This window comes from Branchiostoma lanceolatum, chromosome 2 (assembly GCF_035083965.1).
Source record: "Branchiostoma lanceolatum isolate klBraLanc5 chromosome 2, klBraLanc5.hap2, whole genome shotgun sequence".
Taxonomy (NCBI): domain Eukaryota; kingdom Metazoa; phylum Chordata; class Leptocardii; order Amphioxiformes; family Branchiostomatidae; genus Branchiostoma; species Branchiostoma lanceolatum.
In genome coordinates this window covers 32902877-32921966 of record NC_089723.1, presented here as the reverse complement: position 1 = coordinate 32921966, position 19090 = coordinate 32902877, and the positions used below count along the sequence as shown (strand labels likewise).

General features: G+C 39.4%; 1 protein-coding gene across 2 annotated transcripts; it reads right to left on the bottom strand.

Moving 5' to 3' along the window:
• Nucleotides 1-2921: 2921 nt before the first annotated feature.
• Nucleotides 2922-19078, bottom strand: LOC136428684 (peroxisomal multifunctional enzyme type 2-like). 2 transcript variants are annotated; one of them, XM_066418390.1, is made up of 29 exons: nucleotides 19003-19078; nucleotides 17819-17872; nucleotides 17073-17180; nucleotides 16667-16726; nucleotides 16331-16352; nucleotides 16030-16076; nucleotides 15829-15913; nucleotides 15273-15337; nucleotides 14720-14842; nucleotides 14203-14319; nucleotides 13687-13752; nucleotides 13134-13196; nucleotides 12060-12154; nucleotides 11569-11647; nucleotides 10716-10870; nucleotides 10352-10403; nucleotides 10122-10193; nucleotides 9696-9802; nucleotides 9250-9315; nucleotides 8950-9019; nucleotides 8434-8540; nucleotides 7916-8064; nucleotides 7437-7458; nucleotides 7109-7247; nucleotides 6649-6779; nucleotides 6344-6427; nucleotides 5477-5621; nucleotides 4718-4848; nucleotides 2922-4032 (listed from the first exon to the last, which is right to left on the bottom strand). In XM_066418390.1, the coding sequence occupies exons 1-29, from the start codon at nucleotides 19058-19060 to the stop codon at nucleotides 3940-3942; spliced, it is 2565 nt and encodes an 854-aa protein (XP_066274487.1). In that variant the 5' UTR covers nucleotides 19061-19078; the 3' UTR covers nucleotides 2922-3939. The 2 variants fall into 2 exon arrangements, with proteins under 2 accessions (XP_066274487.1, XP_066274486.1); XM_066418389.1 differs by lacking the exon at nucleotides 13134-13196 and adding an exon at nucleotides 13017-13079.
• Between the last annotated feature and the right edge of the window lie 12 nt (nucleotides 19079-19090).

Here is a 19090-nt window from a genome sequence, read left to right as displayed (position 1 = left end):
GACACACAATGAGCCGTTACAAGTATACTTTCCATCACAGGGAGAAGCTACGGGATTTCATTATTGAACTCCTACATATTAACCGTCTGCAGCTTCAAACAAGAAAGTAAACTCAGTTAATCAGCTCACGATGCCAAGTCTCGATAACGTGGATCCTCAATTTGCCTTAACAAGACGAAAAGAAGCCTTGTGTCGATGATGTGCACTTTGTGACGAACATTACAGAAATGCGAGTTTGCAGAGAATTAGCAAAATATACTACTTGCTGGTCAACGAACTCATGAGGGAAAATGTTTTGACAAGCCTACAATAGAATATATAAAGTTTGTGATCATTAAAGACAACATGATGGATGATGTGAAAGTTATCATATTCCACCAAATCCCATGTTCTATGACGCATGATAGCTGATTTTTCACTAGCAATACCCAGTTGAAGAGCCAAATTGCCACCCAAGGGAAAGGAAGGGAGCCCTTACCGCTATACAGAGTCCCTTATATTCGAGTCGTCTGAGGTACTTGTCCGATAGCAACGCTACATTGACGTCAACACAGAAACTGCTGATGTATCGCATCACTACATCATGAATCCTAGTCGCAATTCATAAACTTCGCAAACTGCTTCTCTTATCCGCAGGTGTTCTTTCTATATAACGTTCATACTTACCAAGAACAAGAAGATATTAGATCCGAACACATGTTACTGCATGTACATAAATGTGGGAATCTGTACCCAAGCTACTTTTACTTTGTTGAAATAAAGTCTTAACAAGCTACGACTGCACTATTGATGACGGCCCTTGTTTCCTCTTGTAACATTGACCAATGGCCTTAAGCTGCTCCGACGAGGTGCTTTCAACCATCTCTTAAAGCCGCTGTAACTTAAAGGTAGACAATGTAGCGACATGAAGGCCAACATTCCTCATCATATAGCGCAGGAGATAAACATTTAAGTACGTCAATGGGGACATCTCATGACAGGAGGGCGTCAAGAAGCTTTGCAACGTCATTTACGCCCGAAATCTCCCGGCTATTTGATAGAATTTATAGGTATCTAACTGCCAAAGGATCTGCCGCAATGGAGGAATTTGAAAGGGTTTATAGCTCAGTATTGACATGCCTTGTCAGGTGCAAACATAAACGCAGTTGCAGCGACTGACCTGTGCGATAACCTGCATTAAATCAAAGCCGTCGTCAGTTTTTTGTTCGGTCAATTTTAACTCTATTAGCAGTCGTTACTGTCGCTGCAACATTGGAGATGCAATTCAAACCTAATTACGCAAGTACGTTGACATGGAAGTAATATTCCTTCTATCTAACTAACACATGATGTTTGGAAAGGATTTGATGTGACGTGTAATCGACATGTAATTGACAAACTCCATCTGAACACACTGGGGAATGATGTGACAAGTCATCTGATGCTACTTCGACAGAAGACTGGATGGCACCCAAATAAGAGGGCCGCTATAGGCTGGGATTTCGATGGTGATGATATTGAATCGTGGGGCGGCACAGAATTGGAGTTCCCTTGGATTGAGCTGGGTAAATGGGACTGTAACATGACATTAGGTCAAATATGATCGAATAGACCTTTTCAAAACAAGTCATGACGCATCACAGTACTTCTACTTGATAATATCAGCTTCACTGAAACTACGCAGGGTCATGATGAGAAAGTCGTTCGAGTAGACGGTAATGTCAATTAAAGTTGTCTAGTTTTTGACAGTAGGGAGCCCAAATTGAATCCGCGCGCGCTTCGCTAACAACTTATAACCACATATCAATGATCAAACACATGCATTTGCATTTCCTCTAAACACATAGTCACAAAAAAACCAGAGGTTGAAAGAAACGTAAGGAGTAGGATAGAATATTTGTTTGGTGGATATATTCTGCAAGTTATGACAAAGAACTAGATGAACTTAACATGATAGCACGAACATGATTGCGCTGAACTATGAAGTGGATAGCATGAGGTAGAAGCTTAATCAGTTGGGTGCCGCATGAAGTGCTATCTTCACCAAGTAGCTTTAAAGAACGGTTGCAGTCAGATAATAGTATGCACAGACTGGGTGTAACAGACCGTTCGGTGTAATATAACCAGCTGCTGCCACGCCGCGTGCCTGCGAAGCTGGTGTGTTACGCCTAATGGCGGTTGTACCGGCTATATAGATACAGGCAGACACAGATGCAGAAGTGAAGCTGCGCGTGTTGCACAGTGCAAATAACTGGGACTTGATACGTTCTGTCATTCATTTTGATCATGTCCCTGGCGGGCATTTCCGGTGTCTTCCGTCACAAAGTAAACGGCTGGTGACGGCCAAGACACTCCCAGCAACTCCATGGTTGATTTGCGAAGTCTTTATTCATCAGAATATTCCTTCCCTGTGCCTTCCTTCTCTTCTCAAAGACGCATTGTTTACATAGAATCGTATTGCTTGTTTAGACATATTCCTTTCTTTGATAAGCCTTTCGTCATTAAATTGTGGACTAAATAGCACCAAGATTGCTTCATCAAGAAGTGCATCCAATCATACGGTTAAGAAAAGCGCCGCCAAACGGCTGAATTTATCACTGCAGGAAAATCCGCAGGGGTTAAGATAACTTGGATCGATAGGTATCCCACTGACATATACAGATTATTTTAGAGATAATGACATACATTATATTTTCCTAAGGCGAGAGAATGTCGGGTCAACGGTCACAAACATGTTGAATAAATGCACCAAGGAGTTTCTAAGCTGGATGAATTTTGTTTGTTGATCTTCAAGGTCAGGTGAGTCATGAATCTATCATCTACATTCCACAAGCAATGGATGTTAATAATTCAGTTGCTTTGCTGTGAAGACAAGAAAGGTAAAGGTAAAGTGACGATCTTCCCTCCTGACTTTTGAGCAACATAAAGACACAAACCCTGAATTATGTTTAGAGTTATTCATCATTTCTTTATATAGACTAAGTATCCATTCATCAATAAACAATGATCACCTTCCATTGTATACCATTACCCTTCAATACTGTTCCCTGCTGTAAGGGTCTGAGTTGTACTGAAGTGTTATCAGTGTACAAGATATAGAATGTGTTCAAAAGCTCATTAAGTGGACAATATAAAATGTCATAATAGAATGAAAACTCATCAGTATTGATAGAATGTATATTGGAAATATCTATACTGTCAATTCAACACAAACATCATATCCATTCTCTACTCGCTTCTCCTTCTCAGCAGAAATTTAGAAGAGTCAAGGGACGATTCCCAGAATCCTGACAATCAAAAACCTGCTGCAATATTTGCAAAATTTACATGCATGTTGTGAAAAGAAATCACAGGTTTTGAACCAAAGTAGGAAGGTTGCAAAACACCATCAAACTAATGAAAATCCTGAGGTGAGTAAATCTCTGAAAGAATGCATAAATTGCTCAAGACTATTGATTCATATTCTGATTAAAATAGTCTAAAACAAACTATATGGAAATGCGTGAGTGATATGATGACTTTGGTTCAACAAAAAAATTGCAGATCTAACAAATTTGTACTAACATTGTGTCCTATTACGTTGTAACTATCAATATACAGCCAAGCATTATGCTTTATAAATTTTTGTAATTACCCTACCTTTTTCATAGGCAGATAGACATTTTCAGTGCATATAACAAACATAGAATGTAGAATTTGCTGACATTTCCTTTAACTTTACATCTTCTGACATGATCTGGCACAATCAGATTATATATATTTACCAGCCAAGGTGTCAATCAAATGAGAAACTCATTTCAGAGTGCAGCAATGAAATAGTAATCAGTAAGTATATATTACATTTACATGTACCACAAAAGATGATTGACAATGTGGTGAAATGTTGATTAGACATGAAATAAAAACAGAGTAGTGCTGTTCTTGTGACCCATGATGCACTGGGGGCATTCCCACAATGCTTTACAGCTTTGAAGCCTGATCCTTGAAGAGTCCGTCCAGCTTAGTCATCAGCATCAGGTTCCCTGCGATCTTCAGTTTACCCTGGAAGAACGCCTGCAACATAATACCACAAAGTGAATTAACTCATACATGTAGTTGTGTAAATCAGTGTGAAGCCCTTAACGTTCACTGTGATTCAATTTCAGTGTTTGGGGTGATTTTTAAGTTTGCGATAGCCCTATAGTCACATACTGTAAAGCAATGGAAACAAAAAAATTGGCGTCACCACGAAACTGCGAACATAAAACCACTGCGAACATAAAACCACTGCAAACATTTCAACAAGTGAGATTCATTAATTCTTCTTCCTGTATTCACAGGTAAGTCACTTATCCATACTTTACAGAATACACCATACTCAAAAGTGACTAATAGGTCTGAAAATGAGGATTTTTTTTAAGGATCTTACAATCCTGTCAGAGAATACAACAGTTCTTACCACAATCATGGCTAAGATAATTAATGAATTAATAAACAAAATGTAGTCATGTAACTTATTGATTAACATGAATCTTTTCAAACCTAATGAAATTTAAGGCTTTCATTTATCTATGATGGTTATAAATGATGTCAGTTGACCCAAGTAACACTACATGTATCAGTAAAGCAAATAGCTATAGTAAGTCAGAAAAAGTATCTAGGTTCCCCAAAAGTAGTCGTAGAATTATATCTAACACCCTTAGATATGACTATAAAAAAGAAACATTTGTTTCTAACAAAGGTTGTAAACATTACAAACCGTTTGGCCATTGAGTTTCCCAGTGACCAGGTCCACAAAGTCCTGATCAGCAATGGTGACCGTGGTGTCTGGCTTCCCCTGCTTGGGGGTTCCCTTGTACACTGAACCACTGCCAGTCTTCAGGTCAATAGCTGGGGACAAAGTAAGATTTGGTTTATTTCTCTGCAATATCAATAGTTGTACCAGCTCAAAGGTATAAAGGCCTTGAAGCTTTACATTATTGCCTGGGTCACAAATCTAGATTAAACTTTAAAGAGAAAGCTCCAGGCATTGCTGGGGGCTATCACCTTTTCAATGAAAGGCCATGTTGATTTGATTATGTGGATAACATCTGCGCACGCATCAATTTTTGTCCGTTTCCAAATTCAAATAAAAACTTTTCAGCCATACTGTAAATCGTAAAAGGCAGCTGCAAAATGAGAAAATACATGCTGTAAATTGCAAAGAAATATTTCTGAAAACGGGTACTGATGTCATAGAATGCCAAAGTCAATTCCAAAGTCAAAGAAGAAGTATTGAAAGAACAAACATGTTGAATCTATATTTCGGTATACCATACTCTGTGTGTTAAGTTTTGTTCATCCTTCCTGACCACTTTTATTTGATATTGAAGGCAAATTTTTGCCAAACTTTTTCTTATTCCCACGCTTGCATCAATTCTATCAATTTTGGGGTCTTGAGAGGATGTCATCCATATGATCAAATCAACATGGCCTAACGCATAAGATATGATTTTCTTCGCCAGCTAGTGAGACTTACTCCACTGGGCAGCCTGTTTCTTGTCCTTTGTGATATTCCACAGGAACACAGCCTTGATCTTCTGCACCGCGGGGCCGGCGGTGGGAAGCCTCCTGCCCAGCTCAGCAAACACTGGATCACTCAGCAGGGCGGGGCCAGTGGGTTGCTATGGATACAGGGGTTGGGTTGATACAAGACAACACAACCATTCACAGAACAAGATCTATAAAGAATGGAACATTTCCTTAATGTTTATGTTTTCCTTGATGTTGATAAGTGATTGAAGTTTCCTCTGCTTATTCTTACAAACAACAGGTTTGCGTTAAGTGCTTGCAATTCTAAAGCATGCAGTAACTAAAACCCTATAACTCTCGCTGCTAGGGGGCCCAAACTTACTTTTTTATTACATCACAAGCTATCAGCCATCCAAAAATCAAGACCATAGCACGTTCAGGTCAAAAGATACAAAAACGGAAGTTCTGATGCAGTACCAAGGTCACATACCAGGGGGCCCAAAATAGACCTTGAACTTTGGCTTCACAACACCTGCCCACATACCAAATATCATCGTAATCTATCAAGAGGTTCTTGAGTTATGTTGACTACAGTACACAAACAAACAGACAAACACACACACACACACACACCCAAAACCATATCTCCATTTTTCATGGAGATGATCAGTGTAAAAAGCACATCTATTCAAAAGGACAGACATATCTTATTCAACATTGTTGCTATTACAAAACAACTTCAGTGAAGGAATGTTGCAAAGATATACTTCGATAAATATCAAATCTGTACCACAAATCAACCCACATTAACTTGACTTAATGGCAAAATCTCAGTTCTACGTGTTATACTGTCAGATAGACACTAACAACTTACTTGTGCCTGTCCCTTGAACAGCCCCTCCAGCTTGGTCATCAGCATCATGTTCCCTGTGATCTTCAGTTTACCCTGGAAGAACGCCTGGTGGAAACGTAATCAGGAACATCAGTATGACGGGTGGGGTTAGGTTAGGGTTTTTGCGGTCACGTTTAATTTGATAACTTTTCATAAAGAATGTTAGGTAGTAGGTTCTTATAACATAAGTCACACATGAGCACAACGGTATCTTCAGGAGCACAAAATTTATTCTACCTTCTTCCAGGACATCTGTGTATCAATCTATGTAGTTTGGAAGTACGAACCGTTTGTCCGTTGAGCTTCCCAGACACCAAGGCCACAAAGTCTTCATCTGACATGGTGATGGTAGTGTCTGGCTTCCCCTGTTTGGGGGTTCCCTTGTACACTGAACCACTGCCAGTCTTCAGGTCTACAGCTGTAACCATAGAAGAATGCATCATAACACTTGATTAATTTCTTTTCAAGATTTTGCAAGAAGTCTAGTCTAAATAAAGATTGGCATTCATGAGTATTTACTACAGTCAAACCTGGTTGGGCAACCACCAGGCATAGGCAACCCCTTCCAGTCACAAGCCACATTAAAACAGTCCTGTCTATGTTGCAACCACCTGTCCTCAGCAACCATTTTCCTTGAAGTCCCTTGAGTGATTGCTGAATCCAGGTTTGACTGTAGTAATCAACAGGTTGAGAGCACAATGTTTTTAATGTCCAAGTGATTTTGAGGTTAGAACGATTCATGCTTACTCCACTGGGCAGCCTGCTTCTTGTCCTTCGTGATGTTCCACAGGAAAATGGCATTGACCTTCTTCACAAGGTCAGGGGTCAGCTGCTGGCCCATCTGTCCAAAAACAGCCTCGCTTGGCAGAGTGGAGCCAGTACTAACCTGTCAGGGGTAGAAATATGTTATTAACCAAATCTATGATATCAAGCCTTGCAAATTCCAGCAAAATCGTTGTTTATAACACGATTCAACATTGTGTACAAAATTTATAACATTTATACAGGGGTATTACCAGTACTAGGACTAAAGTCAAATAAAGCTGGATTGAGAAGTAACAAAACTATTACTAACCTGGCCAGCCTGAGGAGCAGATCTGTGAAACAAAAAGGAAGAGAATTGAAAATGTTCCTTCCCAGCATATATGTGCAAATAACGTATTAAGTTAGATGTATGCAAAGAACACACAAAAATGTAGTTTTGCCTTAGTCTACACCTGTATTGTATGCCATTGCTATCGCTTATTGTAGTGACAGATTTGTAGTTACAAAATGATGTTGAAACTTGACAGATAAACCAATCATTGACAGGTAACAATGCACATTTCATGTGTTCTATTACAAAAATGGCAGTTATGGTGATGTGCTGTAAATTTCCCACTGATTGGCCTTATTACAATGTACTTGATTGGGGTGTTCATTCTACTCTTTCTATGAAATTTATGTTTCTTTTCATTTTCCTTTTTACAGATTGAGAGGCAGAGAGTGACAAAATGTTGAACTTGCAGTATCAACTTCATCTAAGTCTTTACTGACTGAGCGTATAATCCTTACCCAGAGCCCTCCACCAGATCCACATACGCCCCGTTCAGAGCGATGTCCCCTGTCTCCACCACCTTCACCTGCAGGTGGACCCTGCTGCCCTCTTTCCACATGTCAGTCTGCAGGGTCTGGCCTGGGATCACAGGCTTGGCAAACCTCACCTGGGGTGGAAAACATAGTACTGTAAATGTGGAAATTTTTGCAGTGGTTTGATGTTTGCATTTTTTGTGGTTACCTCTTCACCACAAACTTAAAACCACCGAAAAAAATTGTTCTGTCATCTGCGAACACATTGTCTCCTTACCCTGCAATTCAATCTGCGGAAACTTAAAACTTAATAGTATATATGGATACTAAACATCAAACACTCATCTTTCAATGGCAGCCTAGAAATTCATGCCACAAAACACAAACGATAATGCCTTTCCACAGACTACTGCATAAAGACTGGACAGATGGAAATAATGAAATGGTACATTTGTTTATTTTCATTTGTTGAAGGGATACACATGTAAATCTATGTTTTGCACCTTGATGGCCTTGAACTTAGTGACGTCATTGTTGGCGTACGTCTTGAGAACGTGGCGCGCAGCGATACCGAAGCTGCACAGACCATGGAGGATGGGCTTCTTGAATCCTAATGGCAGAAAATACACATTGACAGGAGAAACACACACAAATCTTTCCTTGTGATAATTACCAGTAATTTCAGTCCATGAAATAGATTTCGGGCCTGGGATTCTATGATGCAGAAAAATATAATTAGAACAAATTGTAATGGAACACTTTGTTTCAGGTCAAAAAAAAAGTAGTGCCTAACATATCTTTTCATTAGTGTTTCTTGACCCTTAGCACACTGAAGTAGCCGTTTGGCACCCAATACCCAATTGGTTACAGATCAAGGGAGAAGGTTAAAAAATAATAAACAAAATTCAAAAAAATACATATGGATAGGACTTTCAAGCCCTTTTGAAACACACCTCTAGAGCACATTAAAACATGACTTGTGAGACCATTTACTGTCTGTATAATGTAGTTATGCTCACCTCCCATGGCTGCGAAGGTTGGGTCCAAATGAAGAGGGTTGTAGTCTCCACTCAGACGGTACAGGGCAGCCTGAAGGTGGTACAATATCATATGGAACATCTGGCTTTGCAAGGGCATGAAATGGACTGTTTCACAACATTTAACAATGGCCTTAATGGTTTAGAGTCTACTTTTGAATTCAACAGTACGAGTGCTACAAATTTGTAAAATGTTGCTACATTTTCTGTACCAGGTTTATTGTCAAAACAATACATGTAGCTACAGGTAGGCTCACATGTAGTTCATCATCATGTAGTTACCTGATCTATGGAAGTCTTCTGCTGGACAGATGCATCCGGAGCCCTCTTGGGAGCAGGTACAGTGTTCTGGGTAGCAAAGTTTGACATGAATCAGGGCATTCTTGAATTTACATCTGATTTCTCTCTTTTTAAAATTCCAAGCCTTGGGCTACGTCTCATACATATGCAGCATAAGCAGTGAGGAGTTAAAATCAATTACTGTATATCTGGAAGTATAAAAGTCTCACTGTTTCATGGCTTGAACTAAAAACCTTATCTTACAGAGATGATATTCTCAAACATAAGACTTGATATAGCAAACCATCAGTACATCTGTATTTACTGACTGCCTTCTTAACCCTGTGGATATTCTTGTGATGGATAATACCATCTGCATAATATCGGCCAAATAAACTAGAAATAAGTAAAATGTCATTTACTATCAGAGATCAAGATTATGCACATACCTTTGCCTTGTCAGAAACACGCTTGCCATTATATCCACCAGCACCAACAACAAATGTGGAGAACTGGTTATACGCAACAAGGTCCCCCTGCTCATCTCTGGTAGTCACTGGAAAAACAATGTGGGGGGACACGAAAATAAATGATGTTGTTATTGCAAAGCAGAGCACTGATCACAGTAGATGTGAAGGTATGACTGTATGTACTGTGTATCTATCATTGATATTTATTTTTTTATTTATTGGCATTATCATTGATGTTAAGATGATACGGGATGAAAAAGTTATGAAACGGAACAACTGAGTGTGTGCAAGGCATAAGAGACATACATTTAGTAGGGTCTTCATCTGCAATATTCAAGTTAACTTTTCTTTGAGCTTAAAAATTATAATATCTATGCCTAGAGTATTTATTAACTTGACACTTACCATCCACTAGGATGAGCATGCCGGATCCCTTGTCCAGAATGTCCACAATCTTGGCTTGGTTCTTCAAGGTGGCTGGAAATGCAGCAAAATATTCATGGCTACACAACAGATACTCATTACAACATCATTACAAAGACATCTATAAAGCATCAGGAGAGAGCAATGTTTTTGTCTCTCTCTTTTATTTATGTGAAATACAGTTATTCAATCAGTGAGTAGCCCTGTCCTACCCTTGGTTGGCATAGGCTTGTAGAGTTCCAGGTACTGCTCTCCATGTAGGACCTGCAAGGGGGCACAACATTTGAATACATTTAACAATTTCTAGATGTTAAAACTTTCTCCAATGATTGTAAAAGCCTATTCTCATCCCATACTATACACTCTTGTATCAGGTACATTAGCCTTATGGGACTGTAGTCATGTACCAGTAGATGCCATACTTTGTACCTTGTACAATTAATGTGCAATGAAGTTATCATCATTATCATAATGATCACCTGTCATTTAGTACAGATACCACTCTCCAGAACTACAACTGTAGATGGGTGGTTCCTTACACTACAAATCTGCAGCTACAACAGTCATATTACATACCTTGGTAAAGTCGATGTTGAGGCCAGAATTGCCCCTGAAGGCTCCACCAGAGCTGTTGAAGGCTGAGATGACGCCGTATGTGGGCAGGGTGCAGAAGTCCTCACTGAGCTCAAACAGGAACTTGAGGTGGTCAGGGTCCCGGGTTGACACGCCCGCTGAAACACAGGAAATATTTGGTTATTACATGTCCTCATGCGTCGATAGGGCTGTAGTGCAATTATAGCAACTTGCCTCACACACACACACACACAAACACAAACACACACACACACAAACACACACACACACACACAAGCACACACACACACACACACACAAACACACACACAAGCACACACACACATAAACACACACACTCACATATAAACACACACACACATAAACACACACAAACACATGCAAGTTGCAGTAGTACACACATACATGTATGTGCAAATGTTGATGCAGTACCATGCCATAGCATGCTTGAACACTACTATAAATTTCATCTTTATCCTTCATGAACATGCATTGCATACATGTATCCTGTTGCAACAATTATGGTCCAAATATGTGTACATGATTTGGTCTCTTGAATTGATCTACACCTCTAATCTTAAGAACTGTGCAACATAACATGTGGCTGTACCTCCAAGTGCGTACAGTATGACATCCCTGTGATCATAGGTGAAGAGGTACCATGCCATAGCATGCTTGAACACTACTAGAAATTTCATCTATATCCTTCATGAACATGCATTGCATACATGTATGTTGCAACAATTATGGTCCAAATATGTGTACATAATTTGGTCTCTTGAATTGATCTACACCACTAATCTTAAAAACTGTGCAACATAACATGTGGCTGTACCTCCAAGTGCGTACAGTATGACATCCCTGTGATCATAGGTGAAGAGAGTTGGCTCTGGAGTATGTTTCAAAGCTGCCTCCTATGCATTAAAAAAAAATTCAGGACTTTTCAATCTAGATGTTAGTTGCACAAAATGCTTGACTGCCAAAATCACTACAGAAAAACATTTAAAAATAGAATTATGAATAGACACATGAAAGGATCAATCACATTAAGTAGTATAGCTATAAAATACCTTGAATATAAACTGCTCTATAGAACAACATTTTATTTCATGGCACTTTGGTTGTATATGTATCTCTTAGCCTGCCTTTTTGCTGAGTTGTTTTGTGAAGGTATTTTCAAGGAAGAGAATCATGTTCTTTTTTGTAGTTTTGAGTATGCTAGACTAAAGTATATATTTGAAAAGTGTTACATGGGCAACAGCTACATGAAAAATCTTCAATTCTTTTCTCATTTGATAAAACGTTGAGAACTGTTGAATGACTGACCACATCTCTTGAGGTGGTCTTTCCTGCAGTGTCAGTCCTGCGGACAGTTGGAATACCAACCCGCTGCATATTCGCCATTATGGCCTGCACGCTGTCTGTGAGGGGGAAAAGAAAATACAGATTGCATGAAACCTGCACAATACATGTACTTTATAACCTGCAACAGACGAGAAATCAATTTTTATGTGAAATGCGTTTTACAAAGGGGCGTTGCAGTCATGAAAATATTTATTTCTTTAGGAACCAAACAGCTTTTCTGATGATTCTACCATTAATCCTGCATAGCAGGATTGATGTTGAAGGTTGATTCTACCATTAATCCTGCATAGCATTGAAAGAATTTAATGCATTTTGATAAAATTAATAAATTAAAAAAAATGGTACTAGCATTTTCCTTGCTGCAACAACATTGTAACCTCATGGTTGCAACAATAATTGAAGGATCAAAGGTCTGCACAGTGTTAACCCTCAGGACAGAGGCACCTGGCAGTCTGCTATCAAGCCACCATATCTATGTACATGCATGTCTAACCCTTACACGACGGGAAACAACATATGACAAACCGGATAGAGTGTGAGTGTGTACAAGTGTAATCCATTAACATTAATCCGCCAGGTTACATAAATCCACCACTTTAAGTTTCAAAAACAGTGGGTTTGAGAACTGAGACAGCTTACAGATGTGATTTATGTGGCAGAGACTGCTATTCTCGTATAGGGCTGTTTAGCCATAGTCGATGCTGTAGGGCTGCTGTGAATTAGGATTTTACCATGGTCAATACTGACCGACGGAGGCCATATATATAGTACAGCACCCCATGAGTGCATTATAATCGGGGACATTGGGTTGGAGATCTGTTTGGACATATCATTTTGGGGGGCGAGGGAATTCTGTACCCTGGTGGAATTATGTTAACAGCAGTAGATGTTATGTGGCATGGCCTGCTATCAACCAACCTGCTCCACTTTTTGGAACTGTTGTCTGTGAAAAGTCAATGACTTCGGCCCAGTTGTCCCGCACTGGAAGAAGAGTACATAATTCCATGTATTAATGAGTACTTAAAGACAACCAACCTTGTGTTGACTCTGGATACAGGGGATGCCTGAAGTCTGTAACTTCAAACCACCTGTCACGCACTGTCATTAGAAGAAAGAAATGTACAAAATTGACTATTTTATCTGAAACTATATCATGTATATTTTCACAGGCTCTTTGAAAAAAGCACATTTAAAGTAAACAGCTGAACCAATAAATAAATAAACACAAAAAGTAAACAGCTACATCCAAGATCTGTTTGGACATATCTTTTCAGGGTGACGGAATTATGTTAGTAAACAGCTACATCCAAGTAGTTTGTGGCTTAAATAAGCTATAGAATCCTATAATTTCTATTCAAAGTAGTTCTAGCTTTTAAAATGTTGTATTCATTTTTTTCCTGACTAGAAAAATCATAATTACGTTCACATGATGATGTGTGACCATAAATCAGTAGAATTATCTCTTTGAATGAGTTTATCATTGATTATTAGACAATGTCATCTTACATGTAGAATTGTAATGCAACAAAAGGGACGTTGTCACACATACACACACACACTAGCACATGTATACAAGTCATGTACATACCATCCTCTGGAGTCATTGCCTTGTCAGGTCTGCCCACCATGGCACCCTGGGTCCTCTGCCATCTCACTGTGATGCACCAACACACAGGAAAGTTTGAAATGTTACAGTTAGTCTTTGAGGTATTTCATTTACTTAATCATTAAGCCACTGCACCAGTCAACTGCATGCATTAAGTTAATGCATGCAGTTGACTGGTGCAGTGGCTTAGAGCTTGTTTGCCTTCCACTTGAAAGATCCGGGGATCAAATATTTGCTAAATATGTTTTTGGTATGACCAAGCCTTGTAATACCGAGGACTTGCATACTTTGCTTAGCACTCAGCACTTTTGAGAAAGAGTATGTGAGCTGAACATACACCACTACCAGTGGACTAGCCCCACTGTAGTGACCTGTGTAGCCCATGGGCTATAGATATGGAAACGGGCACTGCCCTTATACACCAAAAGGTGTAAGGAGGAGGAGATAATCAAGAAATGCTGTTGGCGATACAGTATGAAAAATGGTAAGGTGGCGTACATTTTGCGATCCATCCCCCTCCGACTTCAAACAGGCCACCATTCTCCTGACAACTCTCATGGCACAGGTACATCACTAATGGGGCGATGTAGTTGGGGTTCAGCATCTTCAACACCTCTGTGAAAAAAATTCATAGCATAATCAAACTTCTTTTTAGCTGATCAGCTACAGATGAGGCAAGACAAGTCTGCACTAGCATTTTCATGTGATTATAAAAGCATGCCTAGTTGCTTGATATTTCTTGTATTTAACAGTACTGAAGAGAGTACAATAGGACATATCAGCTGTGTGAAGACTTGCAAACTGCTGCCCAACCCTGTGTCAGGGAACCCTGCAGCAGTAGAATCAACTACTGGATACTACTACTAATAGTGCAGTACAAAAAAACAAAACAATGAAAGTGACTGCTTCATAAAAAGATACATATAAAAATCCAATTTCAGTAAATTCTTGAAAAGTGTGTAATACATGAAGTACCATGCCCAATGCCAAGGGAACACTTATATAAAATGATTACCTTCTGGCAAAACAGTGGCAGTCATCCGTGACCCAGCCTGTGGTGCGATGGTGTTCACAGCAATGTTGTACTTCCTCCCTTCCCACCTCAGAGTGTTGGCAAGTCCGAGAAGTCCAAGCTTAGCTTTCGAGGTATAAAGAATTGATCATCAGAACACAGGTCATCCACAATTGCTGTCTGAGCATATTATATAAAACTATTTTTGACTGCTATAATATCATACCATGTTACCAGATCAATAACCCATCTGGTAACTAAGTTGATGCAGTACCATAGTGTGGTTCAAGAGTCTAACTGGTCCAGACCTTTTAGCCTAGTGGTAAGTGCATTGGGTTTCACCGTCAAGGCCTGGGTTTGATCCCCGGCGTGGGAACCACTAAAACGCACAGGGCGAGTAGTACAGTCTTCTGGGAATCAAACCTGGGCCCCCAGCTCACAAACCCAATGCACTTACCACTAGGTAAGTGGCGCTTGAACCACACTGTTACAATTGCAATATCATACAATAAAAGAACATAGAGACAACTTTCTCTATTCCTGATTGTTGACTCACCAGCACTGTAGTTGGCCTGACCAAAGTTACCATAGATACCAGAGCTGGAGGTAGTCATGATGATCCTGACAACAAATAAACATAAAAACATCTGATCATACATGTAACTGTTACATCCACAATGTATATGTCCCTACTCAAATACAGTACTGTTGGTATGGAACATCCATTGACCAACATATTTCAAAAAGTGACAAAGTTGTTGAACAGAGATAAGTGAGACAGGAAATTCTTAAAACAGAACCCTAGCTATGAAAGACAGTAACATTTATACAGCAATCTAATCCTGTAATTTGTTTGTTTTCAACATAGTTTTTGCAAAAATTCCACTGTATGTGCCTGTCATTTTACTTACTTGACTAACAGTTAAGTACACTCTCTGCCTTCGTTAGTTATAATTAGTAAAGCTTTTATTATTGGGAAATTATTGAGTTCTTCAAGTGATTGATTGAATACAGGATGGTCTTGTTCAATGAATTGACATATGTTAAAAAAACTGCCACATTAATTCACCAAATGATTGCTTACTTAAATCATCAGTTTGTGACAGTCTTACCTGCCAAATTTCTGTTTCTTCATGTGCTCCCAGGCAGCCCTGGTCACCATGAAGGACCCTCTCAGGTGAACTCTGTGGATCAAGTCTGTGGAGGGCAGCAGAGTTAACGTTTATGAAACTACATGTGTAGGTTACAATTGCAAAATCTCTGAGAATAATTCATCTGTATTAAACTACAGTCTTGAAACATGGTGAACTTACCCCAGTCTGTATCACTGATCCTGGCAAATGACTTGTCACGAAGGATACTGTGGAAAACAAGTATATTTTCAGAGTCAGCTGTAAGCCAACATTCTGGTAAAAATTAAATACAGAATCTATGTTTTGTATGAACTCTTTGTTAGTTTAAGATTAAAGCTTGCTGTTGTCCCCATGAGGGAACATATGAGCTGCTCCCTAAATTCAAAAGTACATTGAAAATACCTAACGCTGTATATGAATGAAGCTTTACACACTTAAGAATTGTCTTCTTGATGATCTACCAAGAAAACACTGTACTCACCCAGCATTGTTGATCACTACATCTGTGACAAGGACAGGGAGAAGAAAATTGATTAGAAAATAAGTTATCTGCTACATTAAAACACTAACTTACTGGTATTAGCAATTTTGAAAATGGGCTATTGATGCACATGAAAAACATTCAACTGAGATTTCATACACTTTACTTGGCTTTTATGATCAAAATATCAAAACTATTGCATGATTTAAGTTGATGGTTATGAAGTTTCCTTGGAGAGCACGTATCACATTTTGTACCAAAAAATAGATTCTATACAAATAGGTGTAAGATTTGTATCTGAAACAATGCTGTATATATCAATGAACAAGTCCTTACCAATTCTACCAAAATGGTCCAGGGCAGTCTGCACCACCTTGGCTCCATCCTCCACTGAGTCTGTGGAGACAATGATAATGATACCTCACATCACTCCTATTGGTATTGTTATCTACCCGTACAAATGCGTTCACTTTTGCATCCAAGTTTTCTTCTTGATCGAGCAATACATCAGTCAAAACTGCAAGAACCCAAGAGGGTGGAATAGAAATGGTTACCTTCTGGTCAATTCATGTGTAACAGCTCAAAAAATTTATTCTTTACCAAAAAAAAAAAATTACCATCTCAAATAAAGTTCTAAACGTGAACGATGTGTCTTTTCTGAAGATGTGGCTTGAGTGTGTACGGTTAACTTGAGGTTATCCACTACTATTTCACTAGGAAGCACTACAGCAGTTTTCCTCACCATAGTTGGCCACGGCCTTCCCTCCCTTAGCCTTGATCTCCTCGACCACCAGGTCAGCTGGACGGGAACTCGCTCCTTCTCCTGTGAAGCTTCCCCCGAGGTCATTCACTGTGAGGAAAGAAAACCGAAACAATCAACTTCAATTTCAAACACAGAAAAAAAGTCATCTTTATCTATATCAGTTGGATTGAAGGAAATGACATCTACTTCCACCAGGGAACATAATTTTGCCACCCTGAAAAGATACGCCCAAATAGATCTCCAATCAACCCAACGTCCCCCATAATGCCAGTTTAATGCACTTCTGTACATCTAAACTGGGTGTCCTGCACAAGAAATCTCTCACTGACTCTTAAACATACTGTCTTACAATTATGTAACCTGGCGGATCAATGTTAATGGAGGTTACTAGTATCATTCAATCACCCCCCAGTAATTACATGCTTTAACTAAGGCGGCCCTCACTGCACCTTTTTTTCCACTAAATTATATTTTTCATGTTCATTACTGTAGTTAGTTTAAATTCTGCACTTTTTGTTGTTGTTATGGAGCACCACCACCACCGGCCGCCTTAGGCGTGCACCCTGGGCGCGATGCCCCAATCGGGCTTTGCCCAGTATTGTATATAGATAGATATCAGTAAGTGAAATGGGTGCAAAAAATTTTCATAATTTATATAGAATATCTGGTAGAATATTTGTTTATTGAAAAAACATAGCAGGTAAAAGAAATACACCAGTACTCACCAACAACAGAAGCCCCCCTCTCTGCAAAGGCCAGAGCATAATCTCTGCCAATGCCTGTATTTGAAAGGAATGGTCAAATACCTAAGTATCAGCATACATGTAGTATGTTATGTACAAATAAATTAAGTAACACCACAGGTTCAAAATTTTATCCAGTTGCTTGAGTAACTATTTTTGATGTACCACAGGTTAGTTCTACTGAACCAGCTTCTGATTCAAAGAAATGCTGGCAGTGTATTATCAGTAAACTAGTTTTTTGCATCCTTGCCAAGTGCATTTAATTATAAATATTTGTATAATTTTCCAGTACTTCGGGTAACAGTGATATTGTGACAAGCCATGGAATTGGTACTGCTTTGCTGGTAATACAAGTATCATGCTACATTATTTGTCTTCTTTCAATAGAATGGCTGTTTCATAAAGGACAAATGTTTGATACCCTTAAGGTCATTGACCTATTCGAGCATATATCATTTCCCAGCACTTAGGTAGCAGAGATATTTGTAACAAGGCACAAAATTTTGAACTGCTTTGCTCGTAAAACAACGTATCATGCTACATGTATTTTCCCTCTTGCAGTAGATTGAGTGTTACATAAAGTACAAAGGTTTAACGCCCTTAAGGTCATTGACCTTTCTTGGGGCCTTTCGCCAGCAGAATATTGCAGAAATTATCAAAAGCGGTATTAAAGTGCACATGACACAAAACACATATTATCTTCTTTTTTCTTGAGCAACATAAAATACAAGTTTGATAGCTGAATGAACATTAACAGTGCTGTTTTTGCAGGTATTACTGCGAAGATTTTCTTTCTAGAAGCAAGGTTTGCTAGAAGTAGAGCGATCCGCCCACCCCAACAAAGTCTTTGGCATCTTTAACATTACACCGAGATTTTCTCACTTATCTAATGTTTCAGTTAAAACAAACAGCACAGTTAACTCACAAAGATCAACGAGGCGAGGGACAGCAAACACTAATCTTTTTAGTCGCGTGATCAGAAGTCCAGTATCAACCATAGTGAACTTTGCTCCAACTTTTCCGGGGGGGGGGGGGTAGATCCACCGTCTCCACGCCTATTCGCATGGCCGGAGGCGCGAGCACGACCATACCAACAGCTCAACTGGAACTTGTGTTGATGTTTTATCAGTACAAACGATGAAAACACCTTAATATTTCCGACTTACCGTTCCCGGCGCCCGTGATGAGGACGACTCGACCATCAAAACGCAGCTGACCCGCCATGATGGATGATACCAAAGAAAGAAGGGGTGG

What these genes read in the sequence shown, in the direction of transcription:
- LOC136428684 (XM_066418390.1), bottom strand. Translation starts at nt 19,060, where the DNA reads ATGGCGGGTCAGCTGCGTTTTGATGGTCGAGTCGTCCTCATCACGGGC. An exon ending in GGACCATTTTGGTAGAATTG is followed by an intron (nt 16,353 to 16,666) that starts GTAAGGACTTGT and finishes TCCTTGTCACAG; the next exon opens with ATGTAGTGATCAACAATGCT. An exon ending in TGCCACTGTTTTGCCAGAAG is followed by an intron (nt 14,320 to 14,719) that starts GTAATCATTTTA and finishes TTTTTTTCACAG; the next exon opens with AGGTGTTGAAGATGCTGAAC.